Consider the following 25,100-nt stretch of genomic DNA (forward strand, 5'->3'; position numbering starts at 1 on the left):
AGGGTTCATATCCCACATACAGACCGGTTCCCGCTCACTGGCTGAGCGAGGTGCGGGTGTGACACTGGGGGTTGTGATCCCGTTGCCGGTCCCGGTCCGGTACGGGCGCGACACTGAGGGTTGCGATCCGTTGCCGGACACGAAAAAAGACAAAAAGGAAAAAAAAAAAATTTAGGCCGGCCCGTGACTCACTTGGTAGAGTGCGGTGCTGATAACACCAAGGCCACGGTGTTGACTTCCCAAGTGGCCTACAGTGCCAAATTTTACATGCATACACACACATACACACACAGATCAAATGAGGTAAAGACTGAAATGTGCCATTGGACTTGGTAATTAAGGGGTCACTGGTAACCTTAGTGAGCATGATTTCCAGGGGAGGGAATGTGAAATAAGTGGGGCCTGGGGTGGGATGGCTGCAAGGAGGGAGATGGGACAATTGAGGCAGGAGAAATCTGTTGAGAATGTGGCATCCCGGTAGAGACAGGCATGAAAGGGCAGAGTGGCAAGGTCATTCTGGGCAAAGGGATGGCACAAACAAAAACAGGAGGCATGTCTGGGGACAGCCAAGAATCCAGTCTGTCTGGACTTGGAGTTCCTTCTGCCTTTTGGTAATGGTGGTAGAACGGTGGACATGCAGTCGCCTCTAAGGAATCTTCCAGGTTTGGGTGTTTGTGGTTTGCTGTGGCCCAGGGCTGGTGACAGGGCCCTGACTACAGTGATTGGGCCTTGGTGTCTGGGCGAGTGGGGGTTTGCTCAGACAGCCTTAGGAAGCCATCAAGAGCTCTGGCTCAGCTTCCTCTGGAAAGAGCGGGGAGCAGGGCCATATCCTTAGAGCGTTTAATCCTATCCTACCTTCAAAGCCTGTTTCCTGGCAAGGTGGTTATGTCTGCTCAGAGGGTCTAGTGTTCACTCTAGGGCCATGGTTCTCAGAGTGTGGTGTCCAGATCACGGCACCAGCTGCATCTGGAAAGGCCAAAACCTCAGGCCGCAGCATAGACCTACTAAAGCAGAAACTTTGGGGGTGGGGCTCAAAATTTACATTGCTAACAAGTTCTTAGATGCTATTGCTGGTCCAGGGACCACACTCTAAGAACCACTGGCCTAGAGGAGGTAGAAGTCCCTTCTTCCTTGAGTTACAGTACTAGCAGGACGAGCCTGCAAAGCTTTCTCTACAAAGCAGCGGTCAGGACATTCTTGGCTCTTCCTTGAAGGGTCCTGTCTTAGTCTGTCCAGGATGTTATAATGAAAACCAAACCATAGACTAGATGCCTTATGAACAACAGAAATTTATTTCTCACAGTTCCGGAGGCTGGAAGTCAGAAATCAGAGTGCCAGCATGGTCAGGTTCTGGTGAGGACCCACTTCCTGGTCATAGATGACGACTGTCTTGGTATCCTTACATGGTGAAAGGGGTGAGGAGCTCTCTGGGGCCTCTTTAATAAGCACACTCATCCTATTCATGAGGGCTTTGCCCTCTTGACCTAATCACTTTCCAAAGACACCAGCTCCTATTACCATCATCTTGGGGACTGGGTTTCAACATATGAATTTAGGGGGACACAAACATTGAGTCTATAGCAGGGATGTGTGCTGCCTCTGCAGACAGAGAACCCCCAGGATGGCCTCCCAGGGAAAACTTTCTCAGGGTCATGGCAGGACCTTGGCAGCCTGCCTGCTGGCCAGCAGGTACTTCTGCCTCTTTGCGGGTATGTGGGCAGGTCGCCAACATCTCATCTTGTGCCCAATTGCAAAGTGAAGTCAGTTGCATCTGGCTCAGTCGCTCTGAGGATCAACGAGTCACCACACATTGGTACCTGGCACACAGTAGGACTTAGTGGCACTTCCCTCCCCCTCCCATGGCAGCCCTGTCTTGAGCTACGTGCCAGGCTCTTCTGTTATCTCACTACAGGCCCCAACGTGTTTCCTGGGCTGTGAGATCATATTGGCCACAGGGACTTATTTAGTATTAAATATCCCACCTTAGAAAATCAGGGGTCCCAGGCCGGCCTGTGGCTCACTTGGTAGAGTGTGGTGCTGATAACACCAAGGCCACGGGTTCGGATCCTATATAGGGATGGCCGGTTGGCTCACTGGCTGAGCGTGGTGCTGAAACACCAAGCCAAGGGTTGAGATCCCCTTACCGGTCATCTTTTAAAAAAAAAAAAGTTTTCAAAAATTTATTTGACATCTTTGTATCTTTTTGGTGAGGTGACTGTTAAGGTCTTTGGCCCATTTTTTAATTGGGTTGTTTATTTTCTTATTGTGTTTTAGGAGTTCTTTGTATATTTTGGCTAACGGTCCTTTATTAGATGTGTCTTTTGCAAATTTTTTCTCCCAGTTTGTGGCTTGTCTTTTGATTCTATTAATATCTTTTGCACATCCAAAGTTTTTCATTTTAATGAACTCCAGGTTATCAGTGTTTTCTTTCACAGATCATGTTTTTGGTGTACCTAAAAAGTTATTGCCAAACTCAAGGTTACCTAGAATTTTTTTTTTTTTTAATTTTATCATTACTAGATTTTTCTCTTATGTTGTATTCTGGGAGTTTTAGATTGTTCTAGGAGTTTCTCTCATGTTATGTTCTAGGAGTTTGTGTTTTACATTTAGGTCTGTGATTCATTTTCACTTAATTTTTGAGAAGGGTGTAAGGTCTGTGTCTAAATTCACTTTTCTGCTTGTGGATGTTCAGTCGTTCTACCTCCGTTTGTTGAAAAGACTGTCGTTTCTCCACTGAATTTTCTTTGTCCTCTATCAAAGACCAGTTGATCATGTTTCTGTGTGTCTATTTGTGGGCTTTCCGTTCTGTTCCATTGACCTATTTGTTTTCTCAGCAGTAACGTGCTGTCTGGTTACTGTGTGGTGCAGTGAGTCTTGAGGTCGAGTAACATCAGCTCTCTCATTTTATTCTTCCCTTTCAGTAATATGTCTGCTATTCTGGGTGTTTTGCTTCTCCATGTAAATTTTAGAATCAGTTAGTTGATGCCTTCAAGATAAGTTGCTGAGATTTTTATTGGGATTGCATTGAGTCTATAGCTCAGTTTGGAAGATTTTCCTCATCAGAATTTTATAGTTTTCATCAACTAGATCTTGTACATATTTTGTTAGGCTTATATCTAAGTATTTCATTTTTTTGGTGCTAACGTAAATGGCATTGTGTTTTTAGTTTCAAAATCTGGCTGTTCATTGCTTGTAGTCAAACAATTAATTGACTTTTGTACATTAACCTTATGTCCTGCAGCCTTACTATAATCACTTATTAGTTCCTGGAAGTTGGGGGTTTTTTTTGTTCTGTTTTTTTGTGGTTGTTGATTCTTTGGGATTTTCTACATAGACAATCATGTCACCTGTGAGCAAAGACAGTTTTATTTCTTCCTTCTCAATATGTATATCTTTTATTTCCTTTTCTTGTCTTATTGCATTTGCTGGGACTTCCACTATTCTGTTGAAAAATAGTAATAAGGGCTAGCTGGTTAGCTTAGTAGGTTTGAGCATAGCCTTATAACACCAAGGTCACAGGTTTGGATCCCTGTACTGGCCAGCCACAAAAAGAAAAGAGGAGTAGTGGTGAGAGGAGGACTCTTGTTCCTGATCTAAGTGGGAAAGCATGTTTTCTCACCTTGTATAAGATTAGGAGGAGTGTTCTTGATAATTTAATAGATTTTACTTATAGAACTCCCAGACCTGGAGTTTTCTTTCTAAGAAAAGTTTACACTTTTGACTCATATTTTTAGTAGTTTTAGGAATATTTAGGTTTTCTATTTCTTGAGGCAGTTTTGATAAGTTAATTTTCCTTATTTGTAAGGTAATTTGTACATTTTGTCTAAGTTTCCAATTGAATTGCATAAAGTTTTCCTATTTTCTCTTTTTATTTTACACTGTATCTATAGTAATATCACTCTTTTTATTGTTAATACTATTTATTTGTACCTTCTCTCTTTGTATTAGTTACCTACTGCTGAGTAACAAGATTACTACAAACTCAGCAGCTTAGAACAGTGTGTATTTGTTAGTTCATGGTTGCTGTGGGTCAGGAGTCCAGGTGCAGTGTGGGGGGCCTCTGCTTCAGGGTCTCACCAGACTCGGACAAGGTGTCAGCCAGGACTGCAGTCTCATCTGGTAATCTACTAAGGAAGGATCCACTTCTAAGCTCATGTGGTTGTTGGCAAGATTCCATGCCCTATGGATTGTCTGTGGGCTGGAAGCTGCTGTCTGTTTCTTGCTGCATAGGCCTTGCTATATGTGTGGCTTTATAAACCAGCAAAGGAGTCAGTAGAGAGAGGAAGTCCACTAGTGAGACGGAAGTTACAATTTCATGTAACAAGTGACATACCGTCAATTTTGCTGTAATCCTTTGGTTAAGAAACAAGTCACAGACCCAGCAGGATGTCCCCAGGTGTGGACAGCAAGAGACAGGGTCCTGGGGGGTCCCTGTGGATGCTTCCTTCCAGCCTTTTCAGAGAACCAGTTATTCTCTGAAAGTACCACGTTAGATTTAGAATGGATCTTTTTTGTCTTCTAAATCCATCATTTTCTCTCTAATCTATTTTTTTTTTAACTTAGTTCATTTTGTATGATTTCCTCAAGCCTGTGTCACTGACATGGTTTTCAGTGACACTGATCCTGTTTGTAGCAGCCCTAATGTGGGCTTCATCCCTGAGGTTTTGTTTTTTTCTCTTGTGTTTCTTTGTTGAAATCTGCCAGTTTGCTAACCCCCTCCTGTGTCCTCTAGTTACTTCTTTTTTAAACCCTTGTATCTTCTGTCTGAACTGTTTATTTTTACATATTTTTAAATGGAGACCATGTTCTCTTGAAATTGTGGGATGAGTGGAATTGGCATAATAGGAAAATTGCTATTTTGCTAGAATGTTCATTTGTTCAACCTCCTGTGTTCCAGGGAGACCCTCGAGCAGGGCCTGGAGTTCTGTCGGCGGAAGCAGAGGGCTGACGGCTCCTGGGAAGGGTGAGTGAGCCCCTGTCCGTGGGAGCAGATGTGCGGGACTAGGGATTTCTGCTCTCACACACTGTGGTCCTGGGGTCTTTGGCTGTAAGCTCGTGCTACGCCAGAAGTTTCTGGAAGTAAGATGCCAGTTTCTGGAAGTAAGATGCCAGCCAGTGAGTGTCTGGCGGGCTGTGTTCCTTTTCTGAATGCCTGGTCTTTACTTTGGTGGCAACTGCTCAGCATGTTGCTACAGACATTTGGACTGCATATGTTGGACATGCTCAGGCCTGAGTGGGACTGTCCCCTCATCATCTGGTTGTTTGTATCAGCTCTTAAGTGTCTGGTTGGTGGGTCCAGCAGGTGGAGCCAGCTGGGGCAGTACTGTTCTAAGTGACTGTAAGGCCTGAGGCACTGGAGTTGCCATGGCTTGCTGCAGGGCACACACACACACAGACACATGTACAGGCAGGTGTGTGTGCACACGTGAATGTTTGTCTTGAACATAACACAGCCCCTGCCTCTTCTGCTGGAGGGTGTTCCAGCAATCCAGGCAGGATGCCTGTCATATTGTACACCTGTTGTGAATTGAAGGACTGAGGCTCTCCCCTCCTTTCTCTCCCCAGCTCCTGGGGGGTTTGCTTCACCTATGGCACCTGGTTTGGCCTGGAGGCTTTTGCCTGCATGGGGCAGACTTACCGAGACGGGTGAGTGCCGCTAGTGGGTGGGGGTGTTCTCAGCATGACACTCTGCATGGGTGGTGTTCTTAGTATTTTTAAATGGTCAGATAAGATCAGTGTTCCAGAAAATGTGTGAGTCCTGGGTTGGAGTGAGGGTGTCCCCACCTCCTGAGCCTCTGCTGAGGTGTTACCCTACAGCTCTCCAGAGCTCTCTGGGACACTCGCTGGGCTGGGTTAAGAGAAGGGAGGAGGCCTCTGGTCCCAGCTCTGCTTTGCTGTGCGGTATTCAGGGGCCAGCACAACTCCGGGCATTCCCGGGTCTCTTTTCAAGTGTCCCCCAAACACTGTTGACTTCTTAACTTGTCATGTCAGTGAGGCCATCTGCAGCTACAAAGCATTTCACTTTATCTTCCAACAACTCCAGGAGGCGGGTATCTATCCCCACTTCACATCTGTGGAAAATGAGGTCAGGGGCTTAAATGGTGGTCCAAAGTGTGGGGATTCCCCTCAGCGCCCCTCCCCATGACCTAAGGTCATGCCAGGTTGAGAGTCCAGGAGGCCTGGGATCTTCCCTGGCATAATGGTGTTTCCTGTCTCCTGGTCTCTGCAGGGCTGCCTGTGCAGAGGTCTCCCGAGCCTGCGACTTCCTGCTGTCTCGGCAGATGGCGGATGGAGGCTGGGGAGAGGAGTTCAAGTCCTGTGAGCAACAGCGTTATGTGCAGAGTGCACAGTCCCAGATCCACAACACATGCTGGGCCCTGATGGGGCTGATGGCCGTCAGGTGAGGGCTGTGGGAACTATCCCTGAGCCTTGGGGCTGGGTGGAGGAGGGATACTCAACTGCGAGCAGGTGGCCTGTGCCCCTGTCCAGCCGCCACTCTGGGAATGGACACGCCTACAAGAGCCACATCCCAGGTTCCCAGGGCAAGGCGGTGGGCCCATCTGACTGTGTGGGACCCTGCAGAGCTCATCTCTTAGAAGTCAACAACCCACCAGTGAAGGTGTCATGACCAGCACTAGGCTGACAGAAGGATGGAAATGGGACCCAGTGGAAACTGGGTGAGGGGACTGTGATGGGGAAGCTGCTTCCTGGTGTGACAGTGAGGGTGGCTGCCTGGGTGGTCAGAGCCCAAGTCCCTGCAACTGCTCTCTGTGGCCCTCCTGTGTCCACAGCTGGTGCTGAGCCACATATGTGCACAGGTGCATGCCCATGCAGATACATGCAGATGTACACATGCACACATGAGCACGCACAGACTATGCACATGCAGGTGTACCCATGCACACAGATGTATGCACACATGGACTGTATACACAGGTGCCTGCACATGTATGCACATTCAGACCGCACACAGATATAGCACAGACATGTATACACGTGTGCACATGCAGACTGCACACAGATACAGCATAGACATATATACATGTGTCACACACAGACTGCACTCATAGATGTATGCATATGCACACGTATTATACGCAGATGTAGACACACACACAGGTACATGCATACAGATGTATGCACACACAGACGTGTACTTGGAGTCCCAGTCTGTGATGCCCTATTAGATTTGTGGCCATTTGGGGAATCTTCCTAAAACCCTCTCAGGGTTTGCGGCCAGGTTGGTATGAGCAGCAGCAACAGAGTCTGGGGGGACCTTGAGGGTGAGACAGGCCCCTCCTCCCTGTCAGCCCCCCATAGCCGAGCTGGATCCTGCAATCCTCAGTCCTCTAGTGTGTCATCCTTGCCAGCAAACGAGCATCAGTTCTTGTGGCTTCTGTGGCCTTCAGAGGCCCATGGGAACCAGTGGACTGATGGGCATGAGGCTTGACCTCCTCTCCTGGAGGACAGAGGAGCAGCACCTTGTGCCAGGGCTGCTGGGGCAGGTTTGAAGGAGGCGTATGCCCCGCCTGGCCTGCTGTCTCTGTGCTTGTTGTGCCTTCCACTTCTTGGGGCACCTGGAGAGAAGATGTGCAGTGAGAGCCTGTGGTGCGCTGACCGTTCATTCTGTGTGTGTCAGTTTAGGGTCATCCATTGTTGTCACCACAGCGTTCCCAGTTTTGTCCTGGTGCTCAGCTGCATGAGGGTAAGGATATATGTTTACACTGACTGTATGCCAGTGTGTTTCAGCCTGTCTCCTCTTCCCCCAGGCATCCTGATGTAGCAGCCCAAGAGAGAGGAGTCAGGTGTCTGCTTGAAAAACAGCTCCCCAATGGTGACTGGCCCCAGGTATGCCGCCAGAGGCCTCTGGGAGCACAAGTCCCCAGCACTGACCTCATTTACACGAGCATTTTTACTTCCACACCCTGCCCCTTTGTCCCTCGTGGGGTACCTGGGCATTTGGGATGTGTAAACTCTAGAGTTGGTGGCAAGTCTGTGACAGGTTGTCGGGTCCTGAAGTCCTGAACAGATCTTGCTGTTTGCAAATGGAGCTCTGGCTGAAGGAATTGCTGGTCAGTAAGAAGCCAAGGGGCTCGGAAAGCCTCTCCAGGACAAACCCTCCATGTTGCACATGGCCCTCCTTGAGCTGCAAGTTCAGGAGGCAGCTCTGCCTGTCCCTGCTGGCAAAGGGGTTATGAGGTCCTGTGAGGCTGACATCCCTCCCCTCAGATGAAGCTGGGGTGGTAGAAGCTGGCTTGGCTCTGAGGGGCTGGTGACGTGGGGAGGGTTTGCTGCCAGGTGGGAGTCCCCGAGCTGGGCTGATAATGCCGTGACTGGCACAGGGCAAGGAGGACACCTGCTCGTGGCTTTCCTGTGCTCTGGCTCAGTCAGCTATCTCCAGGACGGCTGCTTCACCCATGGGATAGCCACGCCAGTGGGACAGCCTTTCAGTTGCCTGGTGGAGCCTTTGTGTTGATTTCTCTGTGTCCTTTCAGGGCAACCTCGCTGGGGTCTTCAACAAGTCCTGTGCCATCACCTACACGAACTACAGGAACATCTTCCCTATCTGGGCCCTCGGCCGCTTCTCTCACCTGTATCCTGAGAGATCCCTTGCTGGCCACCCTTGAGAGCATGCCTGCCTGTCCTGGGCTGGCCGGTGGGTGGCAGGCACAGGATCCTGTGGGGCTGCTGAGCGCTGGCATCACATATGTTCTAGGCAAGGCTGAGCTATCTCTGCCGGGTGCTGGGAGTCCTCCCATAGCCACACCTTGGGCTCCAGTTCCCCTCATTCTTTGCTTCTGCAGGTGTGAATCTGGGAACCAGGCCCGAGGCAGGGATGGGGCAGAGTTGGCGTCTTTAGATACTTAGTTTTCTTAGGTTTAGTTCTGCAAATAGCTTGTCAATCTTGGGGGAGGAGAGGAACAAGGTGGGCTGTGACAGCTGAGGCAGCACAGAGCATCCCACAGTACCTGGGCGCACGTCCTCCCAGTGAGTGGTGGGATAGGGTTTCTTGACCAATAACCTAGTTCTTGGAAGAGGAGTGGGTGTTCCTGGCCTGCTTCCTGCCTGGTGCTGTTGGGGAGGGTGCTCTGGGCTGGCTCACCCCTAGTTCGGCTGCTCTTGCATCTTCTGTCTGCTGGGCTGAGGGAAGTGATGGTGGCTGCATAACAATGTCACATGCAGTGTGTTTCCGTGAGCTGCCCAGTGGGGAGTGGGGTGGGGTCCCCTTGTTCTGCAATGTGGAGATCTGAGCATGGCACCAATCCTGCCCCCAGACCATAAGCTCGCCCACGTAGCCTTGCAGTTCAGCCAGTTTGTGGGTGCCAGCATCAGCGCCTCTGGGGTTTGTAGTTGTTGAGACAGAACGCACCCAGAGGCCGAGAGTAACAGGGATGGGGTAGAGGGGGGCCATGGTGGTTGCTGCATGTGGCACTGCTGTGTGCCAGGACAGTGGGCACCCACCAGGCCAGCTGGGTAGTGTGACACCCTTGAGACCCAGGCAGATGCCCAGGGCACCCCCAGGGCTGCTGCCAGCCCCTGTCATGGGGACATGCTCTGAGCTGAAGCAAGGGCCAGGTTTCTGGGGTGATACCTCTCGGCACACCTGGATTCCCTTCAGTCTCTGAACCCTGTCTGGTCTGGCTGGTGTGGATACAGGGCTAAGGATAGGAAATTCGGGTCCTGGCTTTGCCTTTGACACATGTGGATGAGCAGCTCATGTGCTCAGGGCTATTCTCCTCTGGCTGTTGTGAGGGGCCACCAGTGCTCTGATGAGCACAAGACCCAGGCCTAGTGTCAACTCTGCTGCCCTGACTGGCTCTGCGCCCATCCTAGGGCCCAGCCCAGCTCCTCAGTCTCTTCCTCTCTACCCCCACTACCTCCTAGGTAGGTGGCAGCCCCTAGCCTCTCCCCTGACCCACCATCCTCCTCAGACAGCCAGAGTGCTATGTCTGGGTTTCCCTCTGATCCTGTCATTCCCTGCCTGGACCCTTCAGGTCCACCCCTCTGCCGTGGTGCAGGGTCCAGGGCCCTCACTGAGGCTTTGTGCCGCCTGGTCCTCCTGCCCGGCTCTCGTGGCCCCGTGTGCTGCTGCCGGCTCTCCCTCCTCAGGGCTGTGGCTCGGGCTGTTCCTTCCACCGGCCTCTCACCCTCTGCCCCAAGGTGGTCTCATCCTCCCCTAAGCCCTGCAGGGCCCGGTCAAGCTGTGTATGTGCAGGTAATATCTAGCAGGTGCCTGTCGAGTGTCAACACTTTACCCATACATTCTTAAATGAGGGGTTTTTTGGCTGCAGGAGCTGTATGGAGTCCCTTTGGAATCCGCTGGGTTTGCTCTTGCTCTTTGGGCTCATGTGTTGCCCCCCACTGGGGCAGCAGCAGACGGACTGTAACTGTCCAGGTCTGCCCCTCGTGTGGCCGCTGTCCCCAGAAACCCCAGCCATGACCAAAGCACTGTACAAAACATGAATTTCCAGAAAGGAAATATAAACCCGTTTTATACTGAAAATGTTGTTAAAAGTTACTTATGTGGCCAGTTACCTTAATAAACAGACATTTGACTCCCTGAGGCAGAAGCATGTCATGCCTGTGTTTTGTTTTGTCCTGGGGAGCAGCCACAAAGACTGTCACTCCCCCAACCCCACCCCTGTGTGGAATAAATGGGGGACCAACATCAGTTTCAGGGAACGAGAGAACGATGTGTCTCCAGTTACTTGAGGGAAAGTATTTTCCTCAGTATGATTAACAAGTCCTCTATCTTGAGTAAATCAGTAAAGATTCCTGAATTCAAATTATTTTGGTTTTGGTTATCAGGAACAGATTTTGAGTATTTTGAAAGTTTCTCTGGAGCTGTATTAGATTTTCTTTGTTCACCATGATGTGAACTTCAGACTCTTTTCCTTGAGAAATTCTCTCACTAGAGATGGTTAACTCCATGGAAATTTATCTCTGAGAAAATACTTTTTTCTTACTGGAACATAACCATTATTGTACATAGATTTAAATTTTATTTAGACTTTTAAAAAAAAAAACAAATTAGTGCTTTATACTGTTGTTTCCTCCCTTTTTTCTTATTTCTCAGCAAGTATTATATTGATTATAGGTTAATTTGGTCAGCTCAATGTCATCTCTTCATCTGCAATATAAATTATTTATAATTTGATCTCTTTAAAAAAATTAAGCTTAGAAAATTGAGATAAAGGGAAATATGGGCAGGAACATCAGATGGGATCGGGAAGGAGGTTAGAACCCAAAGTATGCATCAGGGGCGTGGGTAGCTTGCCGTTGGAGAGCTGCACGTACTATAGTGCTCAGCTTTCTAGAAGGCAGCTGAGGAGGAAACTGATTCAGAACATGTAACAGAGATGACCCAGGTGTGTAGGAGATGCACGTCTCACTGGTGGGAGTTTTGTCTCAGAAAAGGGAGGGCGTGGGGCTGACTGTCCTCAGTGTGCTGCTTCTCATAGCACCTCTCCACAGGGGCATCTTGGTCAAAGCCGAGTCCCACAAAAGCAGCCCTTGGAGGTGGCCAGTATGGCAAGGCCAAGGGAGCAGCTCTGCAGGGCCGGTTGGACACTCGGCTTGGGCAGCACTGCTTGACTTTTGCCCCTCTCTTGCGGTGCACGTGTCATGTCTGGCATTTTCCTGTGCAGTTTCTGCTGCTAGCCTGAAGGCTCCCTTACACAGGTGATAGGTGGTGTGGATAACTTCAGAGTTACTTATTGAATGAAAATAATTCACCCATCAGTTTCTGTATGATGAATATTGTTAGTAATGGGGTCTGCAGGTGTCCTCAGGGGACAGTAATGTCCCAGAGGGTGTCTAGATCCAGGCTTGAGACGAATGGACAACAGTATGTTCCACAGCAGGGGTGTGAGACACCATGACCCTGAGACTCCAGGCCACGCAGAAGAAGGCGGACACTGAAACAGCCCGCAGATGGCCAGAGGCTGGGGGGGGAAGTGAACAGACCCTCGCAGGCCTGTTGGGTAATAGTGAGTGGTGTAACATACATGTAGTTGGAGTCTCAGAAAAGGGGGAGGAAAGCAGAAGAACACTTGAAGTAATCATGGCTAAAAGTTTTCTAAACTTGTTGAAATGTGCAAGCCCACAGATCTGTGACACTCAGCAGATGTAGAAGAATGAATACACAGACAAAAAATAACTCCAATAACTCCAGAGTATGTCATAATCAAATTGCTGAAAAGCAGTGATGAATGAAGTCTTAAAAGCAAACAAAAAACAGATGCATTCCATGCAGGTAAATGAAGGTAAGGGTGATAGCCAAGCCCGCATCAGGAATGACGCAGGCCTGAAGACAGGAGTGACACCCTTGAAGTATTGGGAAAAAAGTTGGTCAACTTAAAATTCCATAGAGGAAACAAAAATGGAAGCAAAGTAGACTTTTTCCAGACCAACCAAAGCGGAAAGAATTTTCTTTTAGGTGTCCCCTACAAGAAATGTTTAATTTGTTAAGGCAGAAGGAAAATGATACCAGGTGGGAACTCAGATCTTCATCAAAGAATGAAGAGCACCAGGAACAGTAAGTATGTGGCAAATATAGAAGCAGCTTTCCTTTGCTTAAAACTTAAAGCAACAACAACAAAACCCAAAAACATAATAATTGGCTCTTAAAAGCAAAAATAATGGTATTTTTAACATATACAATAACAGAGGATGTTGAGGGAAGATGGAAGTATACGGTGTGAGATTCTTATCTTGTATGTGAATTGTTACAATAAGAAGTGGTATGTTATTAATAAATAGAAGGTAGCAATTGTAAACAGTACAGCAAACCACTTAAAAAATAAAGGGGTATAGCTAATACACTAATGAAGCAAAATCAAAAGAAGATAGGAAAAAAAACAAAGCAGATGGGACAGTTAGAAAGCAAAGTAATATAAAATACTTGAACCCAACCATTTAAATGATTTTATTAATTGTAAAGATCTAAGCACTCTAGCTAGAGGGTAGAGATTGTCTTATTGGATGAAAAAACATGACCCATCTTTATGTTCATCAGAAAATTTCAGTATAGAGATGCAGGTTAAAAGTAAAAGCTTAGAGAACTATATGCCATAAAAACTCTAATCTTAAGAAAGCAAAATTGCTGTATTAATATCACAGTAGACTTCGGGAAAATGAATAGTACCACAAATTAGTAAAAAGACATTTAACACAGCTTCAAAATATTTGACGTAAAACTGGCAGAACTGAAGAGAGAATTAGATGTACAGTTGCAGAGGGAGACCTCAACACTTGTCTCAGCAGTTGATGGGCACAAGATCTGTAAGGACAGAGATCGGAATGTCGTTATCAACCAACACGAGCCAGTGGCATTTACAGAAAACTCCACCTGGCAGTGATGAAGTGCATGTCCTTCTGAGGTGCTCATGGCCACTCACCAGATGGGCCATATGCTGGTCATGAGACGATTCCCGAGAAATTGAGGGTTGAAACCATACAGAGGATGTTCCATGACCACCATGGAATTAGAAATCAGTGACAAAAAGAGATTTGGAAAATCCCAGATATGTGGAAGTTAAAAAACAAACAAACAAAAAACATACTTCTAAATAATCTGTGGTCAAAGGGGAAAGCAAGGAGAACAAAGTTGGAGGACTGATGCTGCCCGATTCACTGTAGAGCTCCAGTGATCCAGACAGCATGGTATTGATGAAAGAACAAACAGATCAATGGGACGGGATAGGGAGCCCAGAAATACACTCACATAAGCATGATCAATTGATCTTTGACAAAGGAGCAAGGCAATTCAATGGGGAAAGGACAATCTTTTCAACAAACGGAGCTGGAACAGCTGGACATCACATGCAGAAAGAGTGAATCTAGACACAGATCTTACACCTTTCACAAAGATTAGCACAAAATGAATCATAGACCTAAATGTAAAATGCAAAACTGAAATTCCTAGGACATAACAGGAGAATATCTAGATGAGATTGCGTTTGGCAATGACTCTTTAGATATGAAAACCAAAGGCATAATCCATGAAATAAAACATTGGTAAGTTGGACTTTATTAAAATTAAAAACTTCTGCTTTGTAAAAGACACTGTCAAGAGAATGAAAAGACAAGCCAGAGATTAGGAGAAAATACTTGCAAAAGGACATAATCTGGTAAAAATTCCAAAAGAACTCTTTAAATTCAATGAAAAACAAACATTGAAAAATGGGCCAAAGACCTTAACAGGCATCTCACAAAAGAAGATATGCAGATAGCAAATAAGCATGAAAAGGTGCTTTACATCATATGTCATTAGGGAAATGCACATTAAAACAATGAGATACGCCTGACACAGCTATTGTATTGGCCAAAATCCAGCACACTGACAACACCAAATGCTGGTGATGATGTGGAGTAACAGGAATTCTCATTGTTGGTGGGAGTGCAAAATGGTACAGCTACTTTGGAAGACAGCTTGGCAGTTTTTTGCAAAACTAAACGTGATCCAGCTATTTCACTCTTTGGTATTTACCCAAAGGAGTTGAAAAGTTATGCCTGCACAAATACCTGCACACAGATGTTTATAGCAGTCTTATTTGTAATTGCCAAAACTTGGAAGCAACCAGGATGTCCTTCAGCTGGTGAGTGGATTAAAAAAAAGTGGCACATCCAGACACTGGAACATTGTTCAGCGCTAATAAGAAGTGAGCTATCAAGCCATGAAAAGACATAGAAGAACTCTAAATGCATATTACTAAGTGAAAGAGGCCAGTCTGAAAAGGCTGTATACTATGTGATTCCACCTATATGACAGTCTGGAAAAGGCAAAACTATGGAGACTGAAAAGATTACTGGTTGCCAAGGGTTGGGAGAAGTGAGGAGATGAACAGGCAGAGCACAGAGGGTTTTAGGGCAGTGGAATTACTCTGAATGATACTAAAGTGGACACATGTCACGATATGTTTGTCCAGACCCATAGAATGTCCAACACCAAGAATGAATCCTAATGTAGACTTTGGACTTTGGTGATAAAGATGTCAATGTGGTTTTATCAGATGTAACAAATGTACCGTGCTTGTGGGGGATGTTGACAGTGGGGGAGGCTGCGCATTTGTGGGGGCAGGGGGATATATATAGGTTATCCCTTCACCTTCCTCTCAACTTTGCTGTGAACCTAAAACTGCTCTAAGAAAAATAAAGTCTTTAAAAGAAAAAGTTGAAAGCACAAAAGCATGCTGTAAAAAAAGTAAGAAAAGTTTAAAATCAATGATGTTAGTTTTCTTTTTTTTTTGTCTTTTTCGTGACCGGTAAGGGGATCGCAACCCTTGGCTTGGTGTCTCCCGCATCGCGCTTAGCCAGTAAGCGCACCGGCCATTCCTATATAGGATCTGAACCCGCGCTGGAAGCGTCGCTGTGCTCCCAGCGCTGCACTCTCCTGAGTGCGCCACGGGGTCGGCCCAATGATGTTAGCTTTCACCTTAAGAAGTTTAAAGCTGGGCCAGCCCGGTGGCGCACTCGGTAGAGTGCGGCGCTTGGGAGCGCGGCGGGCGCCGCCTAGGGTTTGGATCCCATATAGAGACCGGTCTGCTCACTGGTTGAGCGTGGTGCGGGCGTGACACCGAGGGTTGCGATCCCGTTGCCGGTCGCGTTACAGGTCACGAAAAAAGACAAAAAGGAAAAAAAAAAAGTTTAAAGCCAAAATAAATGGAAGGAAGGAAATCATATACAAGCAGAAGTCAAATGCAACAGAAAACAGTAAAAGCTGCTGCTTTGAAAAGACTAACAGGCGTCCAGTCTGGTCAAGTAAAAAAACAGCCTATATCAGGAATAGAAAAGGGCACGTCACTACAGACACTGAGCCTACTGTCCAGCATGATCTGCTGCATGTGCTGCTCTGGCCGGGTCACCCCCAAGCCTCCTGTCCAGCCTGCCCCTCTGAGCCTGCCAACCTTCTTTCTGGATCCTGCTTGCTCTGCTTTCTGTACATCCTGCGAAAAAACCTGCTCAAGCTGTTTCTCCACATTCATGTTTTGTTTTCCTACCTGGGCTAGGACTGTTTGTCCCTGAAGGGGTGAGACTGCCAAGGGGAATATGGGATGAGAGAATATCCTGAGCTACTAAGTGCCAGCATCCCAGTGCTAACACGAAATGGACAAACTCCTTGAAAGACACAGTTGTTATCAAAATGGATGTGAGAAGAAATAGAAAATTCAAGTAGCCTTATATTTATTTACAAAATTTAATTAGAAATTTTAAACTTTCCCAGAGGAAATCTAGACCCAGATGGCTCCACTGGGAAATTCTATCAAATGTTTAAGAAAAAAATAACACCCTGACACAAATGCCCAGAAAACAGAGTAGGGGCATTTTGCAACCCATCTTAAAAGGCCAGTGTTAAAAAACCAGATCAATACATTACAAGAATAGGAAATTACATCTGTTTCCCCCATGAACATGAAAATACTCAACCAAACATTAACAAATTGAATCCAGCAATATATTAAAAGGATAAAGCATCATCATCAGAAAACTGGTGGAATGTTGATAGGTCTGTGGCCAGAGGGGACATGACGTCAAGAGGTTTTCTTGGAGCCGGAAAGATGGCATTTTAAGTATGATGGGAAGAGCCTTTGAAGTCCCCGCTGGCCTCTTCTCAGGGAGGAGTCAGTGTGGGGGTGGCTGCTGTGACTCACCTGCCTCTTCCTCCCTCCATCCTGGAGGCCTCACACACGCTCCTCATGGGCTCTGAGATGAGAGCAGCTAGGCTGGTCTCAGATGCTTACGGAACATTTGGGATTTAGAAATCCCCTTTCTCCTCAAAGCCTGTCTTGAGATTTTCTGTTTTGGAAGCAGCATTCCCCTGAGTGGATGGTCTGGGCTGAGTGAAGATTTTGTTTCACCTCGGGCCACCTCCCTGCCACCTACACCCAAGTGTCCTCGAGGTGGCGGGGCTGGAAGACACGCTGGTGTGTGTTTTTTGGACTATATCCTGTCTCAGGAGGATCTGGAGATGATTCGTCTGTTGCCTCTCAACTCCTGATAAAACAAGACCTCCAGAGCCAAGAAACAATTGTGTTTGCTAACTGTCCTAAGCAGCCAGAGGAGCAGGGAGCCAGGTGTCTTTTGTGGAGGTCACACTGGTGAGGACAGAAGCCTGCACCTAGTGAGATTGTGAGCACAGGTCTGCATGTGACCGGTCCAGAGGGTCCCTTTTCCGTTGGCGGGAGGAGGGGGGTCTTCAGTTGGGTCCAGTTAGGAAAAGTTACTGTAGCAGTGGCTGGTGTCTCGGCCTGCACCTAGTGAGATTGTGAGCACAGGTCTGCATGTGACCGGTCCAGAGGGTCCCTTTTCCGTTGGCGGGAGGAGGGGGATCTTCAGTTGGGTCCAGTTAGGAAAAGTTACTGTAGCAGCGGCTGGTGTCTCAGACGCTCAGTACTCATGGTCTGTGTGCTGGCCCTGATGTGCTGCCCGGGCCCTTTGCATTAGCAGAGGTGGTCAGTAGGTAGCCTTCCCTGCCAGCCCTCTAGGGCCCTCCCAGAGCTCCCTGGGGCTGTGGGGCTGTCGGGGGGCTGCCATCCTGGTTGCCTCCTCCTGCCCCCACTTGCCCCCACCCTCAAGCTCCCAAGAGTGAGCTCATAGGACATCCACAGCCAGACACTACCCCAGGTTCTGGGGGGCCCAACCAGCCTGCCCTCAGGCACCTGTGCCAGCCCCAGGAGTCAGGAAAAACTGCACGGGGCCCACTGTCTTGTGGGCACATTCCATGGGAGAGACGGCCCCATGGGTTCTTTAGGGTGAAGGCAGAGCCCCCTGCAGCCTGAGGAGCCACAAGGTGTGGGAGCCCCACCCCCAGCTGCCCCATCTGGCATGTTCTGGTTGGGGGCCTTGGCACATGCTGTCCCCACGTTTGGGCTTTCCTCCCAAAGTCACCACGTCCCTGTAGCCCGTGTCCCTCCCTGCACTCTCTTGGCACTCACAGGCCCACTCGGCGGTGCGAGGCACTTGCCCGTGCACTCCATGGCCTCTGGCTTCTCGGGCCACACCAGGGGCATGTCTGAGGTGAGGGTGGGGGCACCGGTGGGTGGCACTGTGGCTTTAAGGGTGGTGACATCACAAGGCCTTGGAAGTGGGTGCTGCGGAACCCCGCGGTGAGGGCTGTTTCTGTGGTCCGTGGGCTGTTGGATTTCCACCTCCATGGGGCCATGGGCCTGCATGTGAGCACCGGGCGCCATGGCCGAGGGCAGCGAGCTGATGAACAGGCTCGTGAGCGAGAACGCGGACCTGAAGAAGCAGGTTCGGCTGCTGAAGGAAAACCAGATGCTGCGGCGGCTGCTCAGTGAGAGCTGCCCGGACAGTTGCAGTCGTGGGGGCCGCGAGCCCCTCTTCCTCAAGGCCACCCCCTACCCCGAGACCTGCTCCCCCGGCAGCGGAGGTGAGGACAGCGGGCCCGGCCCGCCTCGTGCTGGGGCGGGGGGGAGTCGTGGGCAGCGGAGGCCCGGCCTGCTGGCAGGGTACTCCTGGGCACCCTTCCCCGCCCTCAGGTCTGAGGAAACCGAGACCGAGTTGCCCATTCTGCTGTGTGTCCTCAGGTAAAGCCCTTCTCTCAGGGCCATAGCGTCAGCACATGGAAAATGGTGTGGGGTGGGTGAGCCACGGGTGGCGCCAGGCAGCAGGAGGGCTGGGAGCTCCCAGGCTCCAGGTCCCCTGGGTCCTCCCAGCCGGCCGGCCCGGCCCGGCCCATGCGGGCAGCTTGCTCTGCTGTGGGCGCCTCTGTCCCCCTCCTGGGCCATGTAGCTGAGCCCAGCATCGGGGAGGTGCTGCCCCAGGGGACCCTGTAGAGTCCCTGCTGGGGTGAGAGGGTGGGACAGGTTCTCCTCACAGGAGTGTGGGGCCACGATCCCAATCACCACACAGGGTCCACTCCAACCTATGGCTTTTTACAGATAACTTCCTACAAAAGTAATGGCTTGTTTTAAAGGTTTTTGTGGAAAAATTCCCTTTCCATAACACGTGACTTGGGCTGTGGTTGATGGGTGTGACCTTGGTCTTTGGTGGGGTTGGTGGACAGTGGACAGAACCCCCGACTCTGCACTGTCTGAGGACTCCATGACCCATCAGCCCAGCTTCCCACTGCACGCGGTGGCCACTCACTGCCGGCCCAGCCTGCCCTTCCCTTGGTGCCGGCCCCTACACACCTGGCTGACTGCAGGAGACCCATTTCCTGCCTCTGACTTACCCCTGCCATGGCCTGGGGGGCCGGGTCAGCTGCTTGCTGAGGGGAAGCTCCAGGGACCTGTGTTTGGTGTGGTCACTTGCCGGAGTCCACTGAGGGCACTCGCCACTGTCCTCAGGGCGTGTGCACCTCTGAGCACGCACAGCACATAGGAGAAGAAGCGTTCTCTGCCCACCAGTGCTGCAGCAAGTCCACTGGGCCCCTACGTGGAGCTCGTGGGTGAAAAGCCCGTGAATGAGCACATGCCTGGTGTGCAAGGGCTCCATCGCAGCAGTGCAACACCTAGAGTCTTGGGGGACCTTGGAGAGGGAGCTCGGGCAGGCAGGGGCCCCTCGCAGGGTGTGGGCTCCAGGAGGGGCAGAGACTGCTGCTGATGGGGGTTGGGGGAAGCAGCATCCTCGGCTCAGCCAGCAAGGCCCTGGGTCTTGTACCCCCACCAGTGACCACTGAAGCCCCACAGGCTCATCCCAGGGCATTTGCTGGAGGGACTGGCGCTCTTGGTGCTGGGCCACGTGCAGCATCCTGCAAAGTATCAGTGCTGAGTTCACAGGCACTCGCAGCACTGTTGTGTTGTGGGGGCTGCAAAGGTGCTTGTCTCCAGGCCTAGCAATGCGTGGCCACCATCAGAGGGCTGTACACCTAGTGCTGCTTCCTTGTCTTTAACCCCAAGAGTTGAGTTAGGCCTGGCTGAGTCTTAGGGCCCACAGCCATCCATGAGGCCAGCCGTGGACAGCTCTGGGCCCGTCTTGCAAAGGAGGGGTGCGGACCCTTGCTCAAGTCATGCTGTCCCTGGAGGGACCTTTGTCAGGGTCTAAGTCAGGGCTGGTCTCCCCAACTGTTGCCAGGGCCTCTGCCCTTGGGCTGTCCCCAGCAAGCCCAAATCTTGCTAGACACCAATCTCAGGACCCTGGCCCAAGGCCACCAAGCCTTCCACGGAGAGCCTTGGGCCCAGTCACAGGGCATGGGCAAGGTCAGCGTGGGCCCCGGCTAGCCTTCGGCTTTGGGTCAGGTCTGCTGGGCAGCAGGGAGGGGGCCAGCTCAGCTCTGGACATGCACAGGAGGCCTGGACAAGGCCACCCTCCAAACCCTGCCACTCCATCGGGTAGGGTGTGGTACCCCCTTGAAGCTGTGGGGCAGGCACTGGGCTCGGGAGCAAGCCCGGGGCTTGAGGGCACTGCGTCCAGACCTGGCCTTGACCCACAAGCAGGTCATCCCCCGCAGGGCACAGCCTTGGCTTTAGGGACTAGAGTTTGGAAAACCAGCCTGAGTTCTAGCAGAAACAGAAGTTTATGAACAGAAGTGAACCACCACGCAGCACTGAGTCCCTCAGAGTCTGTGTTGAAATCAGGATAAATACCTATTTTTCTTACTTACTCAGTAGCATGTGCTTAGGTGAATGCATGGACACCACAGAGCACAGAACATTAAGGGCTTGGCCTGTGCTCCTGGCCCCTCCCCACAGGCAGCAGCATCACATTTTTCTTGGGTTTCTTTGGAACTTTTGATGGACATTCGTATGTGTGTCTGGGTATCTTTCTGGTTCACCTAAACAGATGGTGCTGTCCTGCAGCATGACTTCTCCCCATCACTGTCCATCTCGCTGCGATGCCCCATCAGTTCTCTCCTGTATATCTACCCCACGCACTTCAACACTGGCCCCCCTCAGCTGGGACCCGCCACGGGCAACACTGTTCCCAGTTCTCAGTGAGCACAGTCAGTGTTGCTGCGCCTCTGTGACCTTGTGCAGGAGAGATCCCTAAACGTGGTTCCTTGGGTCAGAGGCCACATGTATTTGAAACGTTTAAACAGCTAGCAGAGGAGGGGGCAGCATGCCATCATCTTCCCTCACTCACACCACGAACGTCCACAGCTGGCCCGGTAGACGAGCCGGAGAGGCCTCCCGTCAGGGTCTTCTTGGGGTGTTTCCCTCACTCAGTTTGCAAGCGAGTGACCAGAGGGAGTGCAGTCTCCCTCCCCGCCTCCTTGACGCCCCCACTGCTTGTTTCCTTCGGGATCTCGAAGAGCCACATCGCCACCTGGAGGACACCAGGGCCACCTGTGCGTGGCTCCTTCAGCTGTCCTCTTAGTCCTCGGTGGTGGCGGGGGTGGACTGTTGGGTGATTACCAGCACTCGTGAGTATTCTCTGTGCACAACTCTTGGTCGCTTTTTCCCTTTAACGTCATGACATAAGATTATTCCTGTGTTATCATAAATATATCTTAAAATAGCTGTGCAGGATTCCAGAGTCAGATGATCCACAATCTGGTGAATTCTCCTCATGTTTGAAATTAAAGTTCTTTTTTCCCCTTGATGTAAATAGACAACACAGCAAAAAGTTTTTTAAAAAATATTTTTATGTTTGTTTCGTTAGGATTTATTTATTTTTTATTTTTTTCCTTTTTGTCTTTTTTCGTGACCGGTAATGGGATCGCAACCCTCGGTGTCGTGGCCGCACCGCGCTCAACCAGTGAGCGGACTGGTCTCTATATGGGATCTGAACCCTCGGTGGGATGGCCGCACCGCGCTCAACCAGTGAGCGGACTGGTCTCTATATGGGATCCGAACCCTCGGCGGGAGCACCGCCACCGTGCTCCCAAGCGCCACACTCTACCGAGTGCGCCACCGGGCCGGCCCAGGATTTATTTTTCTAAAAGTAGAATCCGTGCTCCCAAGTGCCACACTCTACCGAGTGCGCCACCGGGCCGGCCCAGGATTTATTTTTCTAAAAGTAGAATCACTGGTTCAGAAAGCAGGTGTAAATTTTCTTTTGGTACATTTTTCTATGGTGTTCTTACCTATTTATTCTTGCAAATATCCGTAGGATGATTCCATGCATTGCAATCATACTAAGCTATTCTGGCTCTTAAGTCTCTTTAGCTATTTCTCATATATATATCTTTCACATTTATTAATAAGTTTAACAAATTAATAACAATTCCTTGCACATTTTATGCTGTTTGTTGTGATAATGGATGAGATTTCTTTTTCCACTGTATTTTTGGAGTGATCACTGTTGATATGTAGGAAAGCTGTTGATTTGTAAATATTTGTCCTATATCCAGCTTTAATTTAGCTGTTTTTATTCTAAGTTTTCCAGTTTGTTCTTGTATGTTCTCTAAATCTACAATTGTGTTGTTTATAAATGATCATCTCAAGCGAGATAGACAGCACAGGTACTTCTCATTTCTGTCTTTGTCTTTGTTACTCAGAACTTTGGCTTTTGCCTTGACTATTTTGGGGCTTCCTCCAGGAGAAGTGGGAGAGGGTTTGGCCTATGCCCTGGTCCTTCTAGCAGGTGCGGGCAGTGACCAAAGGGCCCTGCTTCCTAGGGTGGGGAGGGGTGCACAGGCGAGGTGCTGTGGAAGAGCCTTCGAGTTCTTATTTGTGAGGACCAAAAAAAGTGAGAAACAGTTCATTTACTCGGGTGCGGGCAGTGACCAAAGGGCCCTGCTTCCTAGGGTGGGGAGGGGTGCACAGGCGAGGTGCTGGGGAAGAGCCTTCGAGTTCTTATTTGTGAGGACCAAAAAAAGTGAGAAACAGTTCATTTACTCAGTGTTTATGACCTGATTCTACACTGGGGGAGGGACATGTCTGTGAGGTATCACTAGGGGCTCGGCCACCAGGGTCTGCAACATGGCTGTCTCCTGCTGTGTCTGTTTGGATGGGGTCTGTGCAGTTATTTCTTGACTCTGCTTCTGTGTGAGCCTGGGCTATCACTTTGTTTCTGGGGATTGTCTTTGCAGGAATTTGATACCAGAGTGATGACAAATTTTTAACCTTCATTGAGCATCTTTCAGTTGTTTCCTGTGCCCCAACCTTGGTGGATGTGGCGGCTATGAATCGTTCGGGAACTTGAAAGAATTTGCCCACAGACCACCTGGACCTGCAGACCTATGGGGAATAATTATGTATTTTTAGATTCTTCTTCTTTGATTATTGGTTCATTTAGGTTTTCTACTTCTTATTGAGTCATTTAAAAATAATTTCCTAGAAGATCTCTCCTTTTATTGAAATTTTCAATTAATATACGATTGTACAGAATTTTTTTGTAATTTAAAAAGTATCTAGGGTGGGAGGCTGGCAGCTCTCAAGGACTGACTTAGCTCCCACACAGGCAGGAGGCAGGGCATATACTGACAGTTCTTTTTTTAAACTGTTATTTTTCTTGCAAAACATTTCTGGGAGCGGATTAGTTGTTTCTTGCTTAGGCACATTTTAAGATATAATTTTTTGATATAGCTCTTAAAAAACCCTATTTCTCAAATATATATTTGCTTTATTGCTAGGAGAATAAATTCATGACATGGGGGCAGAAAAGAATTTCATAAGCCATAGAAGGAATAGGTAAATTCAATTTGACCAGGGATTAGGGAAGTGAGACATGACTTTGTCAGCCTGGTCTGGGAACACCAGGCGCTGGTGAGGCTGCGGGATTGGGAGCTGCCGGTGGGCAAGGAACGGCTACCATGGAAAGTAAGGAAGGTTAACATACATATGAGGGTACTTCAAAAGTTCATGGAAAGGTTCTTATTATGTTTTAATTCTATTTTTTTAATGAACATTTTGAAGTGCGCTCGTACACCTGAGCCCAGGTGTGGGCTGCAGAGGAGGCTCTCACTGTGAACGATAAGGCCCATCCAGGCAGGCGATCACAGCTTTGCTTTTGCAATGAAACCTGGAAACAGCCCCATGTTCATCAATAGGCAACAGATAAAAAATCATTGAGTGTATACATGTGTGTGTGCTCATGTGCTAGAAACAGTTACATGAACGAGGTAGCTGCTAATGACTCAATGTGAGTAAACCTCAAAAAGATAATGCTGCAGCAAAAAGGTATGTTGCAGAATAAAACATATAGGATAATACCAATTATGTAAAATTCAAAAAGCATATAAAAGTCACTCTGTTGTGTGTGGTTGCACAGGTGGGTCGGAAGCACATGGAGGTGTGCACACTTGCTGTGCTGGTAAACAGAGGCAGGCGCTCCCTCGGGCAGGTGCGGGCACCACTTCCCCCATGCCATCACCGTCTCCTTCACTCGAGGCACAGGGGGCGGGGGGCGGGGGGTAGCAGGAGGGCTCTGAAGCCGGGATAAATGCTGCAGGTGTCAGAGCTGGTAGTTGGGTATGCGAATCGTTAGTGTATTCTCTGCACTAATCAGGGAAGTTTTAGGAGCATCAGCCTGACTTCTGGTCCCTTTCCTCCCCGCCCCAGGTCCAGATTTCACAAGGTACACTGGTGTCCCCGGCACGCCACCCCAGCTGCAGACGTCCTCCCTGGAGGACCTCCTGTGCTCACACGCCCCCCTCTCCAGCGAGGACGACGCCTCCCCGGGTTGCGCAACCTCCTCCCATGCACCCTTTAAGGCCTTCCTTGGCCCCCCAGAGCTGCACACCCCCCGAAGCACCGACAGGAAGCTGTCCCCAATCCTTAGCCCCTTGCAGGACCCGCTTACAGACAAGACCTTGCTGGAGGCCAGGGAGATGGTCCGGCCTAAGAAGGTGTGCTTCTCGGAGAGCAGCCTGCCCACTGGGGACAGGACCAGGAGGAGCTACTACCTCAATGGTATGACCGGGCACAGGGTGAGCACCAGGGTATGTGCTGCTGGCAGTGGGGGAGGCCATGTCTGGGGGCTCACCTTCTCCATCCTGCAACACAGAGTGGGCAGAGAAGAGCCAGCCTGGAGGCCAGGGTACAGGGCTGCGCCAGTTCTTTTAAAAAATTAAGTTGGTTATTTTCTTATTGAATGTACGAGTTCCTTATATCTTCTGGATATGAGTCCTTTCTTGGGTATATGTTTTGCAGATAAGGTCTCCTAGTCTGTGACTTTTCCATTTTCATAGTGTTTTTTTTTTTTTTTTTTTTTTTTTTAAAAAAGATGACCGGTAAGGGGATCTTAACCCTTGA

The 25,100-nt window shown here is 49.3% G+C and overlaps 2 protein-coding genes across 2 annotated transcripts in view; both read left to right on the forward strand.

Annotated features, from left to right (window-relative positions):
- The window catches only part of LSS (lanosterol synthase (2,3-oxidosqualene-lanosterol cyclase)), a 37,488-nt gene extending 26,917 nt beyond the window's left edge, over positions 1–10,571 (forward strand). Inside the window, exons 16-20 of the mRNA XM_008577983.1 lie at positions 4,898–4,963; positions 5,566–5,646; positions 6,230–6,400; positions 7,770–7,848; positions 8,496–10,571. Coding sequence (XP_008576205.1) covers positions 4,898–4,963; positions 5,566–5,646; positions 6,230–6,400; positions 7,770–7,848; positions 8,496–8,627 — 529 coding nt within the window. The 3' untranslated portion in view covers positions 8,628–10,571. The remainder of the gene's footprint in view (positions 1–4,897; positions 4,964–5,565; positions 5,647–6,229; positions 6,401–7,769; positions 7,849–8,495) is intronic.
- A 7,618-nt stretch (positions 10,572–18,189) lies between these two features.
- On the forward strand, positions 18,190–25,012 carry LOC103594732 (speriolin-like protein). Its single transcript, XM_008577988.1, has 3 exons — positions 18,190–18,391; positions 24,408–24,758; positions 24,999–25,012. The coding sequence occupies exons 1-3, from the start codon at positions 18,190–18,192 to the stop codon at positions 25,010–25,012; spliced, it is 567 nt and encodes a 188-aa protein (XP_008576210.1).
- The last annotated feature ends 88 nt before the right edge of the window (positions 25,013–25,100 follow it).

The sequence above is a fragment of the Galeopterus variegatus genome, unplaced genomic scaffold (genome assembly GCF_000696425.1).
Source record: "Galeopterus variegatus unplaced genomic scaffold, G_variegatus-3.0.2 Scaffold1614, whole genome shotgun sequence".
NCBI classification, from domain to species: Eukaryota; Metazoa; Chordata; class Mammalia; order Dermoptera; family Cynocephalidae; genus Galeopterus; species Galeopterus variegatus.